Source organism: Rhinolophus sinicus, linkage group LG02 (assembly GCF_036562045.2).
Source record: "Rhinolophus sinicus isolate RSC01 linkage group LG02, ASM3656204v1, whole genome shotgun sequence".
Classification (NCBI taxonomy): domain Eukaryota; kingdom Metazoa; phylum Chordata; class Mammalia; order Chiroptera; family Rhinolophidae; genus Rhinolophus; species Rhinolophus sinicus.
The window spans coordinates 184,802,747-184,828,670 of record NC_133752.1 but is presented as its reverse complement, the minus strand read 5'-3'; the positions used below and the strand labels follow the sequence as shown (position 1 = coordinate 184,828,670).

Sequence of the window (25,924 nt, the reverse complement as noted above, 5' to 3'; positions counted from 1 at the left end):
CATGAAAAGATGCTCAACATCACTAATCATCAGGGAAATTCAAATCAAAACCACAATGAGGTATCACCTCACACCTGCTGGAAAGGCTATCCTCAAAAAGACAAGTGCTGGTGAGGAGGTGGAGAAAAGGGAACCCTTGTGCACTGCTGGTAGGTTTGCAGATTGGTGCAGCCACTATGGAAAACTGTATGGAGGTTCCTCAAAAAATTAAAAATAGAACTACCTTGTGACGCAACAATTTCACTTCTGGGTATGTATCTGAAGAACAAAACACTAACTTGAAAAGATATTTACACTGCCATGCTCATTGCAGCATTATTTACAATAGCCAAGATATGGAAACAACCTAAGTGTCCATCCACAGAGAACAGATAATGCAGCATATATCTAGAACGGAATATTATTTAACCACAAAAAAGAATGAAATCTTGCCATTTGCCACAACATGGATGGACCTTGAGAGCATTATGCTAAGTGAAATAAATTAGATAGAGAAAGACAAATACCATATGATGTCACTTATATTTGGAATCTTAAAAAAAACAACAACAACCCCAAACCAACATCCTAGATAGAGAACAGATTGGTGGTTTCCAGAGGTGAGGGGTAGGGGTAAATGAAATGGGTGAAGGAGATCAAAAGGTGAAAAAAAAATAGTACCTACTTCATAAGTTTGTTGTGACAATGAACTTATTGTCACTACTACAAATGATAAAAGAGCTGCAGTAAGTTCTAAGCAGAGTACTTTTGTGTCTGGCGGGGTGAAAAAAACATTGCTGGAATCCTGTTTTCCTTTTGTCGCTCTACCACGTCACACCTACCTGCCCGGGGCCTACGTATAAACAGGTCGCATTGTTGTGGCAGCTGCCAGCGCTGGGCAGCAGGCAGTTGTTGATCTCCAAGCAATCTGTTCCGTCCCCGGTCCACCCCTGCTGGCACATGCAGGTGTGGGTGCCTACGCTGGTTCTGATGCATTCTGCCTGCAGGAGGAAAAGAAGCAGCAAAACTCCGGAAACCTCAGTCCAGTTACGTGATACCAAAAGCAAAAAAGGATTTTCAGAGGGACATTCTAGAAACACAGATTTGCATGGAGTTCAAGGGAAAGAAGTAAAACACATATTTGTAGGGAGAACAGTGGAAAAGTGGAAACGTGAGATGGTTTAAAGAGCCACATTGCTCAGAGTTAGCTAGCTAACGGCCACCACCCCTAACCTCACTGCCATTTTATTGAGCCAGAGACTGTTCTTAATGTTTGGCAGGGGTAAGCCACCGTCTTGACGAAGGCAGTGTTATTATTTCCATTTTACAGACAAGCAAACTGAGGCTGAGAAGAGTGACGGAAGTTGCCTAGGGTCACACGGCCACGAGGCACAAGCCCAGGTCTATATGATGCTGAAGACCAAGCTCCTCATCACTGTACCAACTCCAGGCCTCTCGGGATGTCCACATCAGGAGGCTGAAGGACATGGTGAGAGGGCCTAAGGGGCCAGATAGGTTACTGAGATGAGCCTGCCTGAGTGGCCTGGGCCTGCCCAAGGCGACTCCGGTGGGCTAGGGCAAGGCAGGGTGTCCGATTTCATCCTCAGGGCCAGGGGAAGTACCTGAGGGAGTTTCCGCATGGGAGAAACACGGCCTGACCCACTTCAAGCCACTCCGTCTGTGGGTGGACAACGAATATACTGCAGGGAGACCCGTTATTGTGGGTAAGGAATGAAGGTGAGTAGGACCAGGTGATGGTGGTGATATTCAGAAGGTGTTAGTGAAAGCAGTGGTGGGTTTGGGCTGATGCCCTGACAATAACAGAACTCAGGGCAAGTCACTTACTGTCCCCAAGCCTCCGTTCCCTAGTCCGTAAGATGGGAATAACAAAATCTGCTCCACTGGGTTGGTGGGAGGAGCGTTAGATCACATACATGAAAGTCACGTGTAAGCTGTAGCGTTTGAATCAAGAGTTTGATTAATAATCTCAATGTCTGGTTCTCAGGCTGTGTTTTTAAGAGCCCAAAGTGCCCCCCCTCGCCCCCGCCACATGTTCACTGAGGAAGTGGGGCCTTATAGAAGACACCTGGCACTGTCTTTAAAACACAAGGTTCCAACAGATGTGCTTCATGCAGTGAAAAGCCATCAGACACTGCCATTTGGAAGGTCTTCTCTCAGGATGTCCTAAAAACCCTGGCAGCCTGGAAATAAATGCAGACCAACCATACTCACATTGCGGCTGCAGCCCCCTGGGGTTGATCCCGAGCAAGGGTCCAGGTCTGAACAGAGGCTTCCATCCCCTTCATATCCTGCGTTGCAAACACAGCTGCCAAGAAGAGGAGTGAACAGAATCAGCCCCAGAAATATAAGCACCAACCACCCGGAAGAGGACCATGCAGCCTGGGGTGAACTGGTTCATGGCCAGAAAGAATGACAGTTTGCCTTTGTGCAGGGAGCCAGTGAACCAAGGTGGTCACAGGCTGGGGTCTGCAGTCAGTCAGACCCAGGTGGGAATCCAGGCCCCACCTCTCAGCAGTCATGTGACCCTGGGCGAGTCCCTTAACCTCTGGGAGACTTTATTTCCTCATCTGGAAAATGGGTCTAATCAGACCACCTCCCTCATAAGGCCGTGGTGAAAATTTCATGAGCTAAAGCATGTGGATCATTGAGCAGGGCACTTGCACCCATTTGCACCTTCTAAGGCTCAACATTTGGCAGCTTTTCTGCTCATACTGGGCTGAAATCTGCCCCTTTATAACTCTAGTTATTATCTCTGGTTCAGTAGAAAACAAGCCTACCCTCTTCTATGCAATGGTTCTTAAAATATGTGAAAGTGGCGGTCAGGTGAGACCCCCCCTGTCTCCCTTTTCTAGTCTCTCAGGTTCTGCCCCCCACCCCCCAAACACAACATTCTCCTCATTCCGTGAGGTGCCTCATTCCATATGAGCTAACAGTTTCCTGACCTCTTACCCTCTCAGACGCTTCTCTCAAAATGTTCTACCATGAAAATTTCGCTATTAGATTGGGGGGGGGGGCATTGGTTCCGCCAATATTTATTGAGTGCCCTAAGATAGGTGCTGGGGCACCTTGTAACTCCACCATACCCCTATGTCACTGTTGCAAATTGTGTGCATCGCAAAAATCTAAACAATTTTTTTCATGTATCAAGGTCCCTAGAGGAATTAAATACTTAATCTGGTATGCAAATGAAAATATAGGTTGACCTGTTCCAACGTCATTTGATTTACCTAAGCTCAGCTTATATAGTATATTCAGACCCATATCGGTAGTCTTTTGCGGGTGATTTAAGAGGTTTTAAGGACACTTTTGATTACTTAAGGGTTTTGCTTTATGCACTGATGTAGATCCTAAGTCCTTAGGAAGATGCATTTCTATTGTCAACTGTGGAAGAGAGAAGACAGTCTCTGGCCCCTTGCTTCCTATTGTCTAGTGGGGGACATAGACCGTAAATAGGTAAGCACATATAATAACTATGTAATTACAAATTAAGAAAAGTGCGGTAAAAATAAGGCCAAGAATTTCAGACATTCTCTGCATTGCCCTGGATATTGTTTGAGTGGATACTGACTTTGAACCAGATGCGCCTGGAGAGGAAACATTCTCTCCAAGCCCACTGAACATGTTAGATGATATTGAGGAAACAAACAGTGATCCAATGACCAAAGACCCAATTTCCTGGAAGGTGCCTGTAACAGGGGAGTTATTATTAACGGCCTTAGGTGGTAAACTATTTTTAAAGGGTTGGAAAGTGGGTGGACAAATCTTCATTTCCTTCACATGAGTGATGATGATAATTACAGTTTCCATGACTGAATACCTATAACGCGGTAGTCCTGGTCCTGGGTGCTTTTACATTGAGTTTTTCTAATGTCCACACCTGCCCTGCTAGCTTGGCAACATCACCCTTATTGTCATGATGGGGAAAGTGAGTCTCAGAGAGGTTAAGTAACTTGCCCAAGGACACACAGCTTTCAAAGGCCACAACTTTCAAAGAAAGGAGTGCTGCAATTTGAATCCAGCTCAGTCTGAGGTTTTCTTCATAAAACCACATTGGCAGTTGGAGAGAACTGGCCTTAGTATATGGGTTGGGTCTGTCTACAGGTAACACAGTGGCCATGGGCCATTAAGGATGGCACCTCCCCCCTCCCCCAACACGCACTGGCCTACCTCGCTGTCCCATTGCTGTATTCACAAGTGGCATGTATGTGACAGAACTGCATGTAGGGCCCACAGGCTGAGGTCTGCTTGTGGCAGAATCTCCCAGCGGAACCGTCTCTGCATGTGCCAGCACGACAGGCCCCATCACTGCCGATCCTGTTGTCACACGTTCCGTAAATGCACAGACATTCTGAAAGAGAAGGAAGAAGAACATTCAGGGCTGGGGTACATGGGTCATGGAAAACGGGGCCACCTCCCCTCATAACCCCCACTCCTGTCAGAGCAGAACCTGGGGCTGAGCAGGGGAAGGCTCTGGATGCTACTTCTTAGGGTCTCAAGTGTTTCTCAGTGTGGCCCATCGAGGATGAGAAAAACTTGGTCTGAGGGCTGCTTTATATGTTTGTGTGTGGGGTGTGGTGGGGAGGGTGGGTTGTGATGTTGCGAAAGGAGCCAGAGAACTCAATTTTCATGTACTTTGTAGTTGGAAACTTTAGTCTGGAAATTTCTCATCTTTTGATGAAGACATTCTGGAAAAACAGAAGTGATTGCTCATGCCAGTATGATCTCTGATGTGTGTAGCTTATACATTTGTTCTTCACTCTCCGTCACAGCAAACCAGTCAAGGCATTGGGCCTGTCTTTAACCTGTACCATCTCATTAATAGTCACCAGCCTCAAGAGTAGGTACTTTTATCATCCCCATTTTCCAGGTGAGGAAACTGAAGCCGGGATAGGTGAAGCAAATTGCCTAACTTGCTACTAAGTTTCCAAGCGTGAACTTGAACTCAGGTCTTCAAAGCCCATTTATATTGTGACCATGTGTAAACACAGTAAATCAGCATATTAACTGGCATTTCCACATGCCTATTGTCATTTTAAATGTCAACAGCTTACTTTGCTTTTGATTAGAGGTATTTAAAATTTGCAGCATGACTCAGCTCATCAAATTTGCAGCTCCTCAGACTCAGGTTCCTATGCACATGGGAGTGAATGATCCTCAAAGGCAGGTGGCACAGATGTGGAGGCTCGAATATAATCAGGAATGAAGGAATCTGTGGTTTTTGCCCCAGAAAGGACTGATGGGAGAGAAATCAGTCTGGGTGGTTGGAACCAACATCCAGGAAAGAGAAGAGAAACACAGGAAGAGGGCTGGAAAAGCATGACTGGATTTAAAACAAACAAAAAAAGACTCCTTAAAAACTAATAGAGGCTTAATTTGTAAGGAACAAGACCTCAGAAAAAAGGATCCCCTGCCTCAGATGGTGAGGGGGTGGGGGTGTAGGGCGAGTGTTCGAGCAGGATGCCCAGCCCCGCTGCCCCCAGCCTTGGCCCCCTGCCCCACTGACCTCATAAAAATGCCAACATTGGCAGGTTTTGGAATAAACCCCTATTTTCTACCCCTCAGAAACCTTATTTGGCAAAAAGAGCATCGGACTAGGACCAGCAGCCCTGACTCTGCTGTGCTCTGGCTTCCTGTCCATCTTAAGAAGTAGTTGTGATAGATGGCTGGATTAAGAAACTGTGGTACAGTAATACAATGGAGTATTACGCAGCCATAAAGAAGAAAGATCTTACCATTTGCAACAACATGGATGGACCTAGAGAACATTATGTTAAGTGAAATAAGTCAGACAGAGAAAGACAAATACCATCTGATCTCACTTATATGCGGAATCTAAAGAAAAGAATAAGTGAATGAACTAATCAGAAACAGTTTTGGAGACATAGAGGAAAAATTGAGGGTTGCAAGATGGGCGGGGGGGTGGGGATAAAGGGGAAGGTGAGGGGATTAGAAAACAGTTGGTAACCACAAGATGCCCTCGGGGTTTTGAAAATTAATTTGGGGAACGTAATCAATAATGTAAAGATTTTGCAGGGTATCTGATGGACACGTGTCCCATTTGGGAGACCACCTCAGCGATGACGTAGATGCCTGATCTCTGCACTGTACACCTGAAGCTGAACAATAATGAATGCCAACTGTAATTTTATATATATACACATATGTATATGTATATATATGTATATGTATATATATGTATATATATGTATATGTATATATATGTATATGTATATACTTACAAGAAGCGGAGTACAGCATTAGGAATAGAGACAGTGGAAACATAATGGCTGTGTGCGATGTCAGAAGGACAGTGGATAGGGGGAGGGGGTTCTCACAGTGTGAGGGATATAAATGATAAACGTCTAAGTATTGCTTTGTCTTGTGCACCTGAAACTAATAAAATTAAAAAAAAAAAGAAGTAGTTGTGAAGATCAGACAAGGTAGGAGGCGGGAAGGGTTGTGCATTTTGTAACAAATGAGTGAAGTTAGGAGTAATCGTCATAAGAGTGGCTTCATTTATTGATTACTTAAAGCCCTAAATGATGGTGTAACTTAATCAATGACATATGAAGTGGGTACCAGTATTATCTCCACTTTACAGATGGGAAATTGAGGCTCAATGAGAGACTTTTTCTAAGGTCGTACGGCCAGTAAGGTGCACAGTGGGGACTTAACTTCAGCTGGGTTTGACTCTACATCCAGCTCTGATGCAGTTCTTTCATTTCATTCATTCTAAGTTAAGTTCTAAGTTAATTTCATTCTAAGTTAAGTTCTAATCTTAGCTTAGAATTATGTATCTAAATATATTTATCTACATAAATATATACATAATGTCATTTTAAACAACACAGTGCATTTTCTAAGATTATATAACTTCATTTTTTTCAATGTCTACTGTTGTGGAACTTTCTACATGTTCTATAAGCTTCCTGACATTTATGTCACTGAACTGAGAATAATAGCAACAACAATGGTAGATAAAAATAACAGCTAATGTATTATGGGTAGTGCATACTATGTGCTAGGTATTGTTCTAAGGCAAGTGGTTTCCATTTATACCAACTGTATGAGGTAATTAGTATTATTATCCCCATTTTATAGATGAGGAAACTGAACCCTAAAGAGGTGTAATAACTCGCCTAAGGTTGTACATTTTGCAAAGAGAGGGACTGATGGAAGCAGACGGCTTGACAGGCAGGGGGCGAGTCTGTTTCTTGATATGGAACCCACTAGTATCACTTCAGGTATGTGGGGGAAACTTTAAAAGACTGGTTTTCGAAATGTGGTCCTTGGACCCACAGTGGTCAGCCTCCCCGAGGAACTTGTTGGAAATGCAAATTGTCTGGTACCATCCAGGCCTACTGTCTCAGTAAGTCCATGGGTGTGGCCCAGCCACCTGGCACGTGCTACAGTTTGAGAACCAAGTGCTTAAGAATTGCCCTGTGATGAGGGCATACACCAAGGAAAGGTGCCCAGGACACCAGGCCTGCACCCTTGGCTTATTGCAGTGCAGCAGGCATCCTGGCTGAGGAGCAGAAGGAAGCTCTGGAAGGGCCACTTACTTTTGTCACACCGAGGTCCGTATTTATTGGGATCTGAGCAGAACTGACACTGGGAGCCTTGGAAGCCATCCTGGCAAATGCACGTCCCATTGCCACCAAGGCCATCTGCGCACTGAGAACAAAGGCAGGCACCGTGGGCCGTTAGGACAACCCCCCCCCCCCCGCCCCAGAAGTCTCAGACCCTTTCATTGCATGGCCTGACTTCTTTGAACTCAGATTCAATCCCACTTGAAATGACTCTTCAGGAATCTGTGAAAAGTGGAGTCGTGTTGGTATCAGGTAGAAAACTCAAAACAGTGACAAGCTTGGGGGTCCCAAGGCAGGAGTTAGAACTTTAAGGGAAGTCAGTCAAGGGAGGGGCAGGGGGAGTCACAGTGGTGAACTGGGAATCTCCAAAAAATGCTTAAGGGATGGCATGACAAGCTACTGACTTCCAGAATGAAGGCTGTCCTTTCTCTCCAGATTCTCACTTGCTCAGATCTGTGGCTTTACACTGCAGTATCTTTCCCTTCAGTGGTAAATATTTTTGCTTTCCATCTCCCCAGCCGTTTCAAGGTTAGATTTGTAATGATTGGCATGCATCAGAGGTGCCTCCCCAACCACCTGGCTTCAGTGATTAATTAGTACCAACTTCGTCCTAGTCTCCTCACCTGAGTGGTGTCCCCACAAATGGTTGTGTTTTCCCCTCCCCTTGAAAGAGGCTTAATTCAGATATGGATTTCTTAAATGTGCAGATCTAGACTTTTCCCATGTGAACCACAACTAATTTTTTTTTTTTTTTTTTTAACCTTTGCTTGTTTAGCTCTGACCTCCAAGCTAGATGAGTTAAGTTTTGGCCTTTATATTTCACTGGGTTTTACAAATAGGTTACAAAAAGTAATCACTGGGCAATGCTATTATTTTGTTGTTGTTGTTAAGTATCATAAAATCTTACTCCTGGAAGGAATCTTAGAGTTCAATGCCGCCAAGCTTGCTGTCGTCCATGGGAGGGGTCCAACGACCCTTGCTGCTAGCTCAAGGTCACGCAGTCAGCAATAGAAAAGCAAAGACTAGAAGCAACATCGCTGTACCTTTCCCTCCACCCCACCTCCCCCTGCCCCCAAAAGATTCCTTCTAATGCAGCTACCTGTTCTTTTAGTAACTGATCTTTTATTTTTACTTCCTGGAGATAGTGGCTGGCATTGTATCATTTCTTGGTTCAGTGGTTTTAAAAATCATTTTTCAACTTACGAAAGGTCAACCTCAACATTCATGAAAAAGTATGCATCAGGGACTGTCCTTATCACCTGTCCATTTCCTGAGCATGGGTTCAAGAAGCCTCCCGGACATTGGTTGCAGTCGGGCCCGTAGAAGCCTTTACAGCATGTTGGTACCTGGGAAACAAAATGCGTGCTGCCCTTTGAAACCCAGAACAGAGTGCCATTTCCTTAAAGGATATCTATATTGTCATTTCTATTAATATCATAAACAGCACTAGCCCCTCCCACCCCCTGTCCATGAGCTGGACTTTTTCTTTGGCAGATGATGGCATGGCCAGTACTCAGCCATCTGTTCACCACAAATCTACTGAGGGCTGACCACGGGGGCCAGCCTGGCTCTGGCACCTGCGAACAAGACAGATGAAGGCTTCTGCTCGTGGGGTATATGTTCTATCTAATCAGGATGAGACAATAAATAAAAAAGAAGGAGGAAGAGGAGAGGAAGGAGAAGGAAGAGAAGGGAATTTCAGAGAGTGGTCAGTGCTGAAAAACCCAAGTACCATAATATAGTTGGCAGGTGAGAACAGAGGTGGCGGAAACTGGGGGAAATTGGGTGGAGGTGACAGTTAAGTGGAGACTTCAAAGATGACTGAGCCCCAAGAAAACCTGGAAGAGCATTCTGAGGTTGGAAATGGACAGTGATTGCCCACACTCTGAGGTGGGAATGAGGTCAGAGACAGGTCAGAGGCAGAGGGTGGGTGCGTGGGGGGCATTGAGAGTATGGGCTCTATGTTAAGAGCCATAGGGCACCATGGGAGGGGCGGATGCAGGGAAGGGGGTGACCTGGCTGCCATAGAGAGAATCTGCCCTTCACTTCCCATGCAGGAAGTCATTGCCCAGGTCCCACAGGCAGCCTGTGACTGCACAGAACCGGGGGCCCAAGAGGGTAGCCTTGGTGCTGCCCAGTCCTGCTGGTCTCTGTGTGCGCCCTGCTGGCCTGGATGAGGGCCCCGGCCACACCACTCCTCACCTTCACAGTGGCATTGCAGTATCTGGCACAGCCACTCTTTAAGCTCCCTGTTTTGCCAGTGTAGACACATTTGCGTGTGAAGAGTGCCTGGAAGAAAGCCAGTGAGAACAAGCATTGCAGTGTGCATTTCGTGGTCCTCTGCGCATCTCTCAGCTTCTACATGCACTAGATGTTCTACTTCCACTTTATTGTCCATGCCAGGAAGCTGCTTTAGACCACGCCAGCACATGTGGGTCCTGGTCAGAGCCTGGTCACCATCTTTAGGTACTCCGTTCCCTTGTTAGTAGAATCCAGGCCAAGGTTTGCACAACGCAGGGCACATGCATCTTTCTGCCCCTGTCATGCTGGGGCAGACATCGCTAATCGATCAGGGAACACGCTCATGGTCATCTGGACATGGCTTAGATGCCCCTTCCAATCAGTTGCCACCCCTAAACTCCTTTTATATAGAAATTTTGGAGTCAGTAAAGAGTTCATCTCTATTTTTTAGAAAGATCCATGCCTCCCCCAACCCCCCCAAAAATTAGTGATAGTCTGAGTTTTTCTATCGGGGTGGGAGGAGTACAGATTTAAACACTTCCGTTTATCCTCTAGTCCCAGTGTCCACTCATAATTATCTAGAACTACAATATATTCAGAGCTTACTAGAGTCAGACACATTGCACAATGAGGTTATCAGTCTTCAACTCCATGTGGGTGTTTTCATCTCTTTTTTTATAGATGAGGAAACTGATGCCCAGACAGGTTAAATCATTTTTCTAAGGAACACTGCTAATAAGGTCCAGAGAATGGGACCTGCCTTACCACCTATGACCTTTAGGATAACACAGGCAAGTCATGTAGTCTCTGTGTGCCTCAGTTGCCTAATCTGTGAAATGGGACAATAATGCCGATCTTAAGTTTTGTCTTAAGCACTAGTCCCCGGCTCTGACTTTGGGGGAGATAAATATTGATGTTGACCTTACCATTTCATCTTAGGGTCTTGCTCAAGAAGACAGCATTGAGAACTTCACAGACTATAAAATCCTAAAATCTTAAATATATTCATTGAGGGAATATGTAGTGCTCTGGTTGGATCTCAGAATAATTAGCCAAGTGTAGATTGTGGGAGCATGCGAGGGGCAGTTTATGGGGCTCTTCTGGCTCAAAGCCATGTGTCCCATCTTTCTTTCCTGCCTTCCTCCTCCTTCCTTGGGATCATGGTTCTGCCACGTATCAGCTGAGTGACCTTATGTGAGGTGTTTTATGTTTCTTTGCCTCAGTCCCCTGGCGACACAGTGGTTAGGATGCTAATATACCTGTCTCATATAGGTTTGCTGTGTAAAGCTTTTAGAACAATGTCTGGCACACAGCCGTGGCTATGACACCCACCAACACGATTTCCTCTTTCCTCCTTCCTCTCCATATTCCCTGTTTGGCAGCGTGCTGAAGGACTCAAGGCTCCATTTAGCAAAATAAATACCTGAACACCTGTGCCTATTTAATTTTAATGTTTTGCTTTATGAAATGCTTCACCATAGGATTGCATTAAAGAGCTCATCGCCTTCCTTAGTGATTTATGTTAGTGTTGAATGAAACTTCTGGTTGGGAAGTTCTTTCTGAGGATGGACTTACAGGCAGAAATTTCTATCATCAACTTTACTTTTTCCACCAATAGAATACATGGCATATGCACTGTGAATTGTCTGTTTCCCTTTTTAGATTAGAGCTTCTCAAGACAAAAAGAAAATAAAACAAACTGTACCTGTGGGGACTGAGCCCCAGAAAGCAGTTTCCAGGCTCTCGGCCTCACATAGACAGGTGCTGGTTCAGGTAGTAAATGGCCATCAATTGTGATTGGATGGCCATCAGCTGTGGCTAGTTGGCCGTCAGCTGTAACCAGTGAGCCATTGGCCACTAATATAACTGCTGTGGCTACGCTAGCAGAAAATGGGGGCTAGCAAGAAGATGGCGGCTGGGCTGGCAAGCGTGGATGGCGGTTTGCGGACAGTGTGGATCCAGCCTCCAGTGAGAGTATAGTGCCGCCAGAGAGAATATAGTGGTATGACTCCCCTACCTATGGCTCCGTGGGTGTTCCTTTTTGGCCTCACCGTATCCTGCGTTCTTATGTGGGGAGTGGGAGCAGAGACCCCGCAGGCCTCCCCGCATGACAGTACCTTATTCATCTTTTTGCCCCTAGAGCCAGCACTATAAATCCTTAATAAAGGTGTGTGGAATTCAATCAAACTTGAAAAAGTTTTGATGGTTCTAGTGGCATTTTCTTGTTATTTCTCTCTAGAACAAGGATGGGGAAGAGCAAATACAAATAACAGGTGGGAGAATATGCCATTCCAAAGGATGCCAAGTGGGCATAAGGATTATTTTGAGCTAAAGATACCTGAAAAACAGCAGATAGCAAAGGGACACTCTGATGTCTCCTTTTCTTTCTGAAAACAGGAGATAAAACTGCTATGTGAAAGATGCCCTCCCTTTACCAGGAGAAAAGAAATACCTTGTCACAATAGACAGGGAATGGAAGCCAAGAAGAATCTTACAAACAGACCTTGTTAAAATAACTGATCTGCCTTTAGCCTCCTCGAACATTTCCGTTACTTTTCCAAAACTGCCTCTCTGTTCAACCCACTACATAAGCATTTGGGTTTTGCCTTCTCTAGTCTTCATTCTCCTATGGACGCTCCCATGTAGGTGTCAAAATCTGTATGCTTTTCTCCTGTTAGTCCGTTTTATGTCAACTTAATTTTGAGGCCCAGGTGGAGACCCCTAGCGTGTGGAGGGAAAGTTTTGCCTTCCCCACACAAATGTTGGATTTTATTTAAAAGGGAAAACAGAGAAGGAATTAACCTTTATTGAAGGGCTACCTGACTTAGGCACTGCGCTGGGGTTTTTCATCTATGCTAATCCTGTTGTTGTGCTCATTATTATTATTATTACTTACAGATGAAGGAAATTCGAGTAAAAAGGTTAAGCAACTTACTTAGGGTTAATAAGCAAGGACTCAAACGCGGATCGGAAGGTTGTCTTGCTACCATCCCCCAGGTGGCAGGCTAAGAGCTAATCATGTATTAACCCCTGTTGGAGTTAATAGTTTTTAAGAGGAAGGTAGAAAAGATAAGAAACCACACCAGTGGGGTTGCTTGGGTGATACGTGGTTTCATGAAGCTGTCACACTCACTGTGGGCTCGGAGTTAGCAGGACATTTGCTCCAATACACCAGGGAACAGCTCACACAAGTGCCCTGGAAAAAAAGATGGTGGGTCAGTATAGGTGCCCCTGTAGGAGGGAGCAGGAGACCACCCTGTCTGGCCTCATACTTCCTCCCTGTGAAGGGGGTTCCATTAGAGTAACACTCCCTGCCTCTCTTCCCATCACCTACTGATTCCTCCCCAGAGAGAAGGAACAGAGACAATGCAGGAGGGAGTTGGGAGAAGTAACTGAGCCTGCTCAGCCCCTTCCTCTCTGTCTTTTAGGATCAGGCTGTCCACAGGCCTCAGGTTTCTGATCAACTGTCTGCTGTGTAGAGAGGCACCTGCCTCTCAGGGGACACGCTGGGTGTCCATTTGTGCCAAGCATGAAGCAGTGGGATGAAGTCCTTGTTCTCCAATGAGCTTAGCAGTAATGAGGCTGAACATTGAATCTCTGCCTTTCAGTCTCGCGGGCGTCTTCCTCCATTGGTTGTGAATTCGGGAGGAAGGAAAGGAGTGTGTGCATCCAAATCTCTCCAGATGCATTCTCTGACCTTCTGCACAGGGCTCTGTGCTCCGGCAGGTAGACCACGAGGATGATCTCTTGGGTTTCCTTGCCCGCTTCCAATTGATCTTGGCTGATGGGATGCACCAGCAAGATATTGGTGGGGAGGTGGGGAGCAAGGTCAAGGTATTTTTTCCCTGCTCTCCCTATGCTTAGAAACCATCCCGATAGCTCCTGACGGTCATCCCTTCTTCCAGTCTTCCTACTCTTAAAGCTTCAAGTAACTCTGCTCCCTCACACCCCTGTGACTCTTTGGTCCTGGGGTGGTGATGGTTTCCTGCCATTGCTTCTCCCCAGATGCCTCAGCATGACTTGTTCATTTCCTTAGCCCTGCCCATTTCTCTGTGGTGGCTTCTTCAGTAAAGACTCTCCATTTGAATCATTGGGATAAATTCTGTTTCCTGCAGGGACCCCAGACCCTAACAAGTACAGAGGACTATTTATTAAACCCCTAAAACCCAAACACACATGCCCCCAGATCGAAACATACATGCCCAAAGGCAGTTATGGTTTCAGCCTGGTGAAAACGGAGACTTATAGAAGGTGCCAGCAGCTTCTATTCTTTGCTAGCCCTAAATACTTTCCAGAGAATGCAGAGAATGCATGTGGAGCAGACAGATTTGACTAGACCCAGAAAAAATAGTAGAAGATTCCTTTCTAAGGCAGCTGCTGGGAAGTTCTTCCTCCCTATCTAATCAAAATTTTTTTGGTCACGGCACAAACCCACATCTTGATTCCCTTCTTCACGTAGATGGAGAACAAGCTTTTGAACAGCTTGGAACTAACTAGGCAACTCACAACAAGGCAAGCACTTAGGGCTGCCTTGTCCCTCCAAAGACTTCTTCCTTGTCCTTGCAAAGGGGCTGCTTAGGGTTGGGGTGCTCTGAAGACATCTAATTGTTGAATCCTATCGACTGTTTTCTGCAGAGGCCCTATTTTCCTAATACATTTATTTTTGGGCCAGGAAATGGGACTATTCTCTTGTGCCCTGTTCTGATCTTCATGCTGGTCTAGGCCTGGTGACACATCTGCCAATATTTATTTCAAGGACTGAACCAAACAAAAATCACTGCCAGGGACTGGCTGGGAAAGGGACCAAACTTCTGCCTCTCTTAAAAAGTGGTGCTCAGAGTCGAATGCAATCCCCCAGATCGTGTGTGACTGGCATGGAGGGCTAATTCTGTCATAACAGCCTAAAACATGTCAGAGTCATTAGGTCAGAGAGGAAATCTGGGATCAGCCACAAGCCTGTGCCAGGTGCTCAGCCAGCTAGTTCCAGCCTCCACGACAAGAAGAGGGATCAATAAAATAAAATCAGGAAAAAGAGGCCATCATTACTTGTTCAATGCCCATGTTCCAAAGATACTGTGAGAACAATCAGTGAAATATTATTGAAGTGTCATAAGAAAGCAATAACCAGACGTATCATTACTGTGATGTGAGAGATGTGGTTTCTATGGAACTGAAAGATCACAGGTACCGCAATGTTGAAATCTGGGGCACTCTGATTAAAACCGACTGAGCCAAAAAGTTGCTATGGAAACAGGAAAGGCCATTAGAGGGTACACAACATGCTCATAAACAACCAGAAAGTTTGGTATTTGAAAAGAAGCACAGAAAGACAGTTGATTGGCTAGGCCAGAGCATCCCCTGAGAAGAAATTCTGTTTTAAATCCCTCGTCAAGTCCCTTGAAATGTAGTGGGTGGAATAGTGTGCCCCCTAAATTTATGTTCTCCCAACTCTCAGAATGTGATCTTATTTGGAAATTGAGTCTTCACAGGTGTAATTATTTAAGCTGAGGTCATACTGGATTAGATGCATTAGATCTAATGACTTGTGTCCTTACAAGAAGAGAAGGGGACACACAGTGACACACACAGGGAAGAGGCCATGCAAAGATGGAGGCAGAGATTGAAGTGATGCAGTTATAAGCCAAGGACTGCCAGGAGGCACCAGAAGCTGGAAGAGGCAAGGAAGTATCCCCCTAGAACCTTCTGAGGGAGCATGGCCTTGCTGACACCTTGATTTCAGACTTCCGGCCTCCAGAAATGTGACAGAATACATGTCTGTTGCTTTAAGCCACCTAGTTTGTTATGGCAGCCCTAGAAAACGAATATACCTGGGCAGCGTCTATCATTGTGGAAATTCCTCCAAAGGAATCTTAGTTCACGCCTGGTCTCTTTGTGAAGACAGAAACCCCGTTGGGGTGAGGCTCCTGTTTGTGGTAAACCTCTGTTTGTCAGCTTCTGCAGAATTGTGATAGCAGGACAGTTGTCTGCTCTGGGGCTGTTCAGGGGCCCTTATCTACTTTCCTAGTTTCCTTACCAGATTCAGCTCTCTCTTTGTTTCATCACATCGGTGGGGCAGAATTGGGACGATGGAGGGAGGAATGAGAACTCCAGTCAGCGTGTAAATTCGGCCATTTTTGGCAGTGACCTCAATTTCTTCCATTGCCACATCATTTGCCAGAATCTGTCCCTGGAAAGAAGCAACGACATTTTCATTCTCTACAGCAGGAACACCAGTGGTCCCCTGGCAGAGCTGAACGATGGCGACCTCACTAAAGAGCCTTCAACTTCACTTTTCAGAGTGTGGAAGATTGCTCTTGGAAGGGCTTTGCAGACAGGGAAAGACGAATCTGTTAAATGAATTCTTGAGTGACACCAGGCAAGGATGTCCTCGCAGAAATGGTCCCTGCAGGTGCCAGACTCAGGAAGAAGTGTAACTATTCCCCTCTACAATACATTTGCTGTGAGACCTTGGGCAAATTATTTTACGTCTCTGTGGTGAAATAAGAATTCCTTCATTCAGATCCATGTATTGACCTTGCATTAGGCTCTGCTTTAGGCGATGAGGACAAATCAGTGAACAAACCCAGACAAGTTCCTGCTTATGTCGTAGGGGAGGGAGCAAAAATGAGTGAGGAATTCAGTTCTCCACGTTCCCCCCAAATCTGCTCCACCTGCAGCATTTATGGCGACCTCCATCTGTGGGTGTTCAAGTGAAAACCTCAGGAGCCATCCGTGGCTTCCTCTCTCTTCATCCTCCATCCAACCCACCTTCAAAATATCTTCAGAATTCAACCACTTCTTACCACGTACCTGGTCTATGTCACTATCATTCTTCTCTGGGGTATTGCAATGGTTTCCTAGCTAGTCTCCCAAAATGTATGTCTCATGGTGTCATTTTGCTGCTTGAAATCCTCCAATAGCTTCTCATCTTGTTCCAAGTAAGAGCCTATGTCCTTACTCTGAGTTCTTAGGCCGTGTGCGACCTGACCACACCTCTCCCACCCCCTCTTACTGTGTTGAACTTCCCTCTGACCTCTCTCCCTTCTGCTTTCTTTGTTCTAGCCACAGTGACCTTGCTGTTCCTCAACCAGGTCAGGCACGCTCCTTGCTTTGTGCCTCTGCACGTACTGTGCCCTCACTCTGGGATGCTCTTTCTCCAGATAGTCACACTGCTTGTTCCTTCATTTCCTTCAGGTACTTTGCTCAGATGTTTTCCTCTCCATGAGGATTTCTTGGGCACTTTATCTAAAATGTCAGCCCCATCCCCACTATCTATCCCCCTTTCTGTTTTTCATCTCAGCACTTACTACTCTCTAACACAGGATATATTTTACTTACTTAATTTGTTTATTGGCTATCCTCCTATTTACTAGATGAAAGTTCTATGCAACCAGGGACTTTTGTCTGTTTGCTCATTGGTCCAACTTCAGGACCTGAAATGGTGTCTGGCACATAGTAGGCACTTCATAGATATTTGTTGAGAGGTCATCATCATCACCATCAACAATGAATCAACAGGAGATAGAATCTCTACACTGCCAGACTTTTGCTGATATTACAACCCCAGGGAGTTAGCTGAATAATGATTCCCTCTGTGAGTTTCTTAAATCAGTACTGTTCCCTCCCACCCCCTGGCCTTTGCACACGCTCTCCCTTCTTCTTGGAACTCTCTCATTTCTGCCCAAGTTCACTCTACTCATCCTTTGAATCTTGGCCAAAGCATCACCTCCTCACTGAGGACCTCTGGACCCTCGGACTTGCTCAGATTCCTCCTCTCACATACTCTCACAACCCTCCTAACTTCCTCTTGGTGGCACTTATTACAATGGTATTTAAATAATTAAGTGGCTGCTAATTCATTGTTTAAAGTCTTTTTTTCCTTGTTGGGCCGGACGCCTGTCTGTTTCACTGCTTCATCCTTGGCATTGAGTTCAGACTCTCACCCAGGTAGTTAGATGCTTAGCAGATATTTGCCAAAAGAAACAACAAATGAATGAACTAATTGTAAAGCCTGTGAGCTCATGTAGAGGAAAGGTAACCTAAAGAATAAACAGAAGAAGAGCAAAAATACATGTGAGGAACAATACCGGTGGTAGAATTTTCACCTACATTGTTGGTTGTGTTAAACTGTATGAACTGGTTGGCCATGCTTCTAATGTGAGGGGTCGAAATGAGGGTGGCCACGTCCAGCTGCAATGAGAACAATAGACAGAGATGTTTAGAGCAACATCCAGAGACCTGCTTTCTTAAAGTCCTCACTGGAAAAAAACAGTCTGCCAGATTATGACATAAATAATGAGAGCTTTGATGTCATGAGTTTTCATGGCTTTGAAGATTTCTTCATGTGGTAAAGGGTATGCCTGGAACTGCAGAAAAAGAACAACTGTCACATATTTTCTAGCACCATCATATTGGAATTTAAGACAAGGTCAGATATCTTTGAGAGCAAGGGAAAAATAAGGCAGGAAAAGTGGGGCCAACCTGGATAGATGGGACAATGTGGTATCTGACGAGTTCCAGAAGCTTCCGAGATCCCTGCAAAATAATTAAAATATTTTGCTAGTCAATGATGAAAACACAACACAAGATTCCCTCTTGTGGGAATCTCCTCAAATGACCTTGAGCAAGTCACTTAGCTCCTCTATCTATGCTCAGCTTCACCTACAAAATAAAGGGATTGGTATGGACTCCTTCCAGACTTCTGATTTTATAGGGAAAACTATCAACTGGGTAACCCATTGCTAAAGCCTCAATTTAGAAATTGAGTGTTGGATCGTTTTTACAAGAAACAGGAGAATGAAAGGGACAAAGACACGGATCAGCATCACACCAGCCTCTGTGTGTGTGTGCCTGCTGCCTTATCTGGCTGGGGGCCCGCGTTCAGTTAGAATTCAGTCCAGTGCAGTTTAAATCGACAGGATATGCTTCCAGGGGCTACTGTGGAAGAGACTTTTGGTGTAGTGTATTCTTTTCCTTATGAGGACACTCACTTCCTCCCAGCTGTTTTAGGTAATAACAACAGCAATAACAAACCCCACCAATCTTTTGGTGCCAGAGGCAGAAAGAGAGAGTTTTCTATCACATTGTGAATATGACCTTGAACTCTGTAAATTCACCTCCCTTTGTCCCATTTTTACTTTCCAGGCACTTATGAATTGGCAAGGGTCAGTCTCTTGCTCCCTTTGCTTTTATTTCTGTCCAGGTCAGTGAGGAGTTCTAAACTGAGGCTTATAATCCGTACCTGTGGTTTGTGAGGGGATGGGATGGTTTTAGGACTGAAATTTTGCTTCAGGGAGAAATAGAAAGATACACTGGCAAGGAAACGTGGCATTCCCAAATCCAAATTAGAAACCATTCCTCTAATGAAATCAGTTTATTTTCCATTTCATTGGTATAGTTGATGGGAACTTGACTGTCTCCAGCTGAGGTTCTTCCCTGAAGATAAAGCTGAAGGATGCGAGTGAGATGGATGGAAAGAGAAGGAGCTTCATTGATTGAGAAATTTTAACCCACACAGGCTCTGGACCTGGAAAGGAGGCAGAAATGATTGTTCTGTTCCTCACGTAGAAATTGAAGTGGAAAGATCGTTTTTGACTCAGGACAGAGACTTGAAGTTTTATATTCTTTGCAGGAAGAAAAACATTGCCTTTGAGAGAAAGGAGATTGAGAGTCAGGAGCAGGGGTGTGCTGGTAAATCACTTCTATGGGATGAAGAAAAGCCCTGATTTATAGCGTTGGCCAATTCATATGGTCTAAGTCACCACAGGCTGACTTCAAGCTGCCAATGTGATCTCACTGAATGAGATACACGCAATCTGCTCTCAAGAGCCTGAGAGGGCCCGCTCCAGCCACCACTGGAAGGAGTTAGAGGGAGGAGAAAGAGAAGAGCTTTCTGAGTAAAGGTGCTTGACAGAAAAGCAGGGAGGTTGAATTTTTTCTGTTCTAGTTTAAAAGGTTTTGTTTTAATTCTAGGTGTAATTCTAAGTGTACCTGATTAGGTATCTGAGAACGCCTTTATTATTTTTTTAAAAAAAATCTGTATCAAATTAGATGCTCACGCACTCAGAGAAGACGTGTAATCTCAGGATCTTAATAATTTCCCAGGGGAGCAACATTACTTGTTTAGCTTTACTTACTATTAGGTATAAGTGTGAGTTCTAAAGAGAGGCCTAACAGTTTTCCTGCAATAGCTAGGGTTTAGAAAATTTGAGCACGAATCATAGTTTAAAAATAGCATCCTATTTTTTTCTTCCTATTTTTTAAAAAATTAAAGTTATTGGGATGACAATTGTTAGTCAAGTTACATAGATTTCAGGTGTACAATTCTGCATTACATCATCTCTCTATATGAACATCCTATTTTTAAGACACTGGTAAAGATATAGCATTTTAAATGGATGCCTGTAGCAAATCCTTTAATATGTTGAACCTCTGTTTGCAGTGTAAGAGATTACCTTCTGATTTATCTCCTCGATGCATAATGTTTTAATCCAAAGTTTTCTGAAAGCAAGATATCTTTGTAGATACCTGAAAGTATTCTAGGAAGGGATATATCCATGTGAACCTCTAAACCATACAGGCAACAAGTTCCAGGGTTCCAAAAACAGTATAGCCTGGGTTAGCTGAGTTATAAAGTTGTTGCTTACCAAAAATGTCCATATCTGGGTCTCATTCTAGTGTCATTAAGTCAGAAAGCTTAGGGTAAGGTTCAAGAATATGCCTACTTAACAAGCTCCATAGGTGATTCCTAAGCATATTATAATTTGGGAATCATTACCCCAAAAACATTTGGATTCCCCCCAACCATTCTGTATAATCAGCACTGATTTAAGTGAGGTCATAGGTAGGTTTGCCCTGTTGCCAAGATGGCAGCATGATTTCAGGACACTGGAAGAAAGCCTGTGGCCCTTCTACCATTTGATGTTCTAATGAACATAATTCCATAATTAGCCATCCTCCTCTTTACTTTAAGACTGTTATTTCTGGAAGAGGAAACACTGTAAATGGTTTCAGTCATTTACACTTTAATGTGAAGGAGTAAAACAAAGTATCCTTTCTAGAGGAGAATGTGAGAAAATTGAAGGCTCATAGTATATAAGCAGAGGGTCATTGTGGAGAGAGATGAAAGCAACAGAAAGGAAAAGCTGGAGTATGTAAAAATAACATTTATTCTTTTTAAATTTCACCTATTCCTGGCCTGGAATGGCCTAGTTTAGACTTCATTTTCTAGATAGTTTTAGAATTGTAGAGAGCTTAAAACATTGATTGCACTACTGAGAAACATTAGAGAAGCCAAGACAAATCAAACCAACCATTTAGATCTGGGTTTGAAAATAGATTTTATTTTCTGTGCCCAGTCTGATTGGCTGGTCACAGATACTTGGAACTCTACTGGGGAGATTTAAGCCACTGGGATACCAGGCTTAGTTCCAGAGTACTCTGATTGATTAATGATGTCTGCCTTGGTAGTGGGAAGGTAGGTGGTGGTAAATGTGCTACTTATTTGCCATATCTAGTTTAGAAAAAGCCTGTATAGACACAGACTGAAGCAGTGATGCTGACAATGGTGTTGTCAGAGTATGTAGGTTATAATACCTCTGGAGAAAGAAGGTAATCGAGAATGCCATCCTTCATGTTATTCAGTGCTTCATCACTTGGAACAAAAATGGTGTATGATCCACCAACTCCATCCTCATCTAAGGCATGTCCCATATTGGTTTTCTGCATTTGAGAAATGAAATTTTATATTTGTAACCTATCTCAGACAAATATTTGAGTAATTCCTCACACAAATATTTATAATCGACACCCTTGCTAATTTTACAAAGGACTAGGCATAAAACAGTTCTCAGAAACTCATGAAAAGGACATACCTCTAACAAAGACCTGAACTTGCTGTATCTTGGTCGTAGCATTGTCATTATCGTTTGCTGAAAAGAAACATTTTGTTTAAAAATCAGTAAAAAAATAAGGTGGTTTAGGAAATAGATACCCTAACATTAAAAAAAACTGATGAGAGAGTTTAGGTGTAAATGTGGATAGAAATAAAGAGACCTGGTCAACATTATACAAATATTTCTTATTGTTGTCAAAACAGTAATTGAGAACTGCACATCGTGAAGTGGACTTTAGCTACCATCAAATAGGTCAGAGGGAACAAATTTTACTGAAGTGAGACTGCCCTCCTCCATAAAGCATAAGGGATAAATTTTCACTGGTCACTGGACTGAATTGTCAGATGTGGCTATAAAAGACGTCACAAAATCAAGATCTTTCCTACACCTACCGCATGCCTCTCTGAAGAGGTATCCAGAATTCTGTTGAAAACAGACAAATGACCCTATCGCCCCCATGGTTGGGGTCCTAGTACAAATAAAGCACAAGTACATATTGCTGGCATGCATTTTCTTCTTGGATATAATGCTCCAGGGAACAAAGGAAGATGGATTGGGGGCTGCCACCACTTTCACCTGAAATATCTCACCTCAGTGTTGCTCTCAAATGTGGGCGCCATCTTGGCCATGGCTCGGTCGAGGATGTGCAGGAGCCCGTTGGAAGCAATTATGTTCCCCTGTATAATTTTGACCTTCTTTTTGCTTCCATTGAGTTTAAGCTTAGGTTGATTGTCCTAAAACACCAAGGAAAAATAAAATAAAATTAATGTGGTGTCCTCAAAGGAGTGAGCACTGGACTAGAAGTCAGAAATCTTGAGTCCTTGGTTTTTCCATTAATTGGCTGTGTGATCTTGGATAAGTCACTTCACCTAAAATGGGGATGATGGTATCTGTTTGGCTGACTTCACAGGGTTTTCATTAAGATCATTTGAGACAGAGTGTGTAACATTACTGATGACTGTTACATGCTAAATGTTAATAAGGCATTATAAATGTCTCACAATAGACTACAAGCTCCAAAAGGGCAAAACTATTCAATCTACTATAAATTCATCATCTATTTTAGTGTCTTGTACAAAGAAGGCACACAATAAAAAAATATTTGTTGAATGAATAACTGAAGCGAAGTCCTTCTTCTTCCCATGTGACTCCTATAAGTTACAGATTTAGTAACTATTTATTAAATGAATGGATGAATGAATGCATGCATATCCTTGTGAGAAAGAAAGCCATCCATCCATCCATCCATCCATCCATCCATCCATCCATCCTCACACACACAATACAATACACTGGTTAAGAATTCAGGTTTTGGAGTCAGGAAGGCTTGCATTTGAATCCTGGCTCTGACAAAACCTCCTTCACAGGGTTGTTGTGAATCTTATATAACATAAGTAAAGACTTACCCTAGTACCTTGCATAGAGTAAGTGCTCAATAAAAAATCTATCAACTATTGACATTTGGTGAAGTGCAACCATATAGACCATAACCCACACACACACATTCCGTCACTCAATCACATGTACGCCAGCTCAGTAGAGTCACAGAAAGAGCTATTTGTGAAAGGGGAAGACGATAGTTCTATTTAAAAACAACAACAACAACAACAACAAAAAACAGAACTAATGGCCTTGGGAGAGATGGAATGTTATGCTGTAAAGGATGGATAAACTCCAACAGTCTAAAACAAACACCATCCATTTCCTTTTGTGAGAAGAACGCTGATCTGGCTTTGTGCTGATACTTCCAGGAAACAGGCTGCTGCAAAGTTTCTCTTTGCTGCTGGCAGTTGCATGATGATTGTCTGGCAAACTAATTCAGAAATCAAACACTATAAAACTCCTCTCTCCGTAACAGTGCACACTCTTCTCCTACCTGACCCGTTCTGGTATTGCTTTCTGCTTCTTCCAGTGTGGGGAGGTGCTTTGACAGACAAAGAATCAGAAAAGTTCTTTGTAACCTTTCCCGACCTGCAAACCCAAAGAGAGCGCCCCCTGTGGGCACTGGCTCTGAGAGCGAACATCAGAGATCCCCTTACCTTATCACCACTGAAGATTTTCCCCGACCTTCCCGTCAAGGTATAGAACGTGTCTGTGTTATTCATATCTTCTGTGGTCATCTGCCCAGCAATTATATGGAGTTTCACGAAGTACTGAGCGGCCTCATTATCCATCAAAAGCTCTTTTACCTAAGAAAGGAGAGCAGTTTCTTCAGTCTCCACTGTTTGAAGGAGAACATGACGTTTGTATTTCATGCATTCACTTGTTCAGTATCAAAGACATCAAAGGCAGTGCCCAAACCCTCCCTGTGGTTTGGGCTCTTTCACATACAGATGCCTTTCCCTGAGTGCAGCTGTCCTGGGCCAGGCCTTAAAGCGATTATAAGTCTGGAGAGTGGGAGGTGATGCAGAGGATACTCTCAAACCATGGGAAGGTGCTGAGGTGTGGAATTGGACATAGCGGGGAGAGCCCAGCACTGGGGCCAAGAGGAGCAAGGAGGGTGGCAGGCACCAAGGAATGACCTAGAGCCCAGGAAGCAGATGGAAATGAGATATGAAGTTAGAGTGGCTCCATGGAGCTTTTGAACAGTAAAATTAAGATTTCTGAAATCCATCGGACCAAATCTACATGGTGTCAGTGTATTGCCAACAATCCACCCACAGATACATTTTTTATTATGTTTGTGTGAATTCAATCTGGATATTAAAGAAGAGACCACATGCCAAGTGCCTAGCCCAGAGGCATTCAATATTTACTAGTTCTCCCCAAGAGCCGAGACGTGAGGGCACCTCTGAAGACGATGATGGATTCATCTCAGGTAGATGAATGGTGGTAGTATATTAGGGTGCGGGAGTCTGGAACTTACTGGGTTTTCATTCAATGCAACAAAAATTATCATCACAAAATATACTGGATTAAGATAAACCAATTTTACACAAATCAGTATGTCCATTACCGACGTGAAATCAAATCTGAGTTTTTCGTTGATACCAACATGATGCTACACCTGCACCAGGCGCTGAGGTTCATTCCCACTGGATAACATTACCTCAGACACCAGCTGATCACATTGAAGACTACAATTGTCCTCTACTTTCCCCTATTACTGTCACCATGTATGATAACGTTAAAGAAACAAACCACCTAGCGAATGCATTAGTTTAATTCTTCCTGTAGGAAGTGAGCCGTTTTGCATTATGCAAATCTTATTTAAGAACCCTTAGTGATTAAATCACCCTTGAGAGGTAATGATGGGAAGGGGGATCCAGGGGGGATCTTAAAGAAAGCTGGCAATGGGCTTGCTGAATACACAGTACATTCACTTTGTGACAATTCATTGAGTCGTGCACTTATAATTTGCATACTTTCTGTCAGGATGTTCTATTTCACTCAAAGAAATGTATCCAACGTTTATCATTCTCATCAGTAAGTTTCATTTTAATCAGCGTTTCCCACTTTAGGTAAAAGAAGGTACTGCCTACTAAGGTGTTTTTTTTTTTTAATTTTTTTTTTTTTTTTTTTGCATTAGCCCCTCCGTAGATTTATTTTACATACTTACATTGAATCCTTTCAGTCCCTGGTCAGTTGGCAACAGCACAGTGAATGGTCCCAGTTTACTTAGCGGCCAGGCATAGGCTTTGTCTTGGAAGTCGAAATTCACACAAAAAGAAAACACAAATGGGTCAGTGGCCGATGAGGAGTGAAATTAGGCAATGGTCCCTGGGGTCCACTTAGGCCCTTGACTCAAGAGCATCACTGCTCTAACTGGCATGTGCAGGCCCTCCGTAAACTGGGAAGCTGCCTAAGAGTGTAAGCAGCATGATGCCAAGGCCCCAAACTTCCTCATAACCATGTGTTTTTTCCCTGCAGCCGCCGTCTTGGCTTCAAGGATACCCAGGGATGAGAGGTTCTGTGAGGGTCACGTGACAACACCCTCAGACAAACCCACCCAGTAAGTCCCTGACCCTGGGCCTGACTCTCTGAAATGTTGCCAGCCCTTGTTCCATCCAGAGCCAGCTCAAAAGGCCCCCATGCTTTGTTTAATGCTCTGCTATTGCCATCTTAAGATGCTTAATTATTTTTTACCAAAGGACCCTGACTTTTCATTTTGCACGGGGCCCTGCAAGTTATGCAGCTGGTCCTGTTTCCATGGCCCTGGGGAGCTGGGACGCAAGAATGGGCTCTGTGCTCTCACACAGG

At 44.0% G+C, this 25,924-nt stretch overlaps 1 protein-coding gene across 2 annotated transcripts in view; it reads right to left on the bottom strand.

Moving 5' to 3' along the window:
* Positions 1 to 25,924, bottom strand: part of STAB2 (stabilin 2) — a 130,796-nt gene that overhangs the window by 72,248 nt on the left and 32,624 nt on the right. For both annotated transcript variants that reach the window (XM_074326224.1, XM_074326225.1), the window contains 15 exons: positions 25,284 to 25,366; positions 23,764 to 23,913; positions 22,315 to 22,458; positions 21,704 to 21,760; positions 21,426 to 21,551; positions 18,312 to 18,365; positions 17,940 to 18,020; positions 15,865 to 16,017; positions 12,964 to 13,026; positions 9,792 to 9,878; positions 8,849 to 8,935; positions 7,563 to 7,674; positions 4,168 to 4,348; positions 2,212 to 2,305; positions 822 to 980 (listed from right to left, as the gene is read on the bottom strand). In XM_074326224.1, the coding sequence (XP_074182325.1) occupies positions 822 to 980; positions 2,212 to 2,305; positions 4,168 to 4,348; positions 7,563 to 7,674; positions 8,849 to 8,935; positions 9,792 to 9,878; positions 12,964 to 13,026; positions 15,865 to 16,017; positions 17,940 to 18,020; positions 18,312 to 18,365; positions 21,426 to 21,551; positions 21,704 to 21,760; positions 22,315 to 22,458; positions 23,764 to 23,913; positions 25,284 to 25,366 (1,631 nt within the window). The remainder of the gene's footprint in view (positions 1 to 821; positions 981 to 2,211; positions 2,306 to 4,167; positions 4,349 to 7,562; positions 7,675 to 8,848; positions 8,936 to 9,791; positions 9,879 to 12,963; positions 13,027 to 15,864; positions 16,018 to 17,939; positions 18,021 to 18,311; positions 18,366 to 21,425; positions 21,552 to 21,703; positions 21,761 to 22,314; positions 22,459 to 23,763; positions 23,914 to 25,283; positions 25,367 to 25,924) is intronic.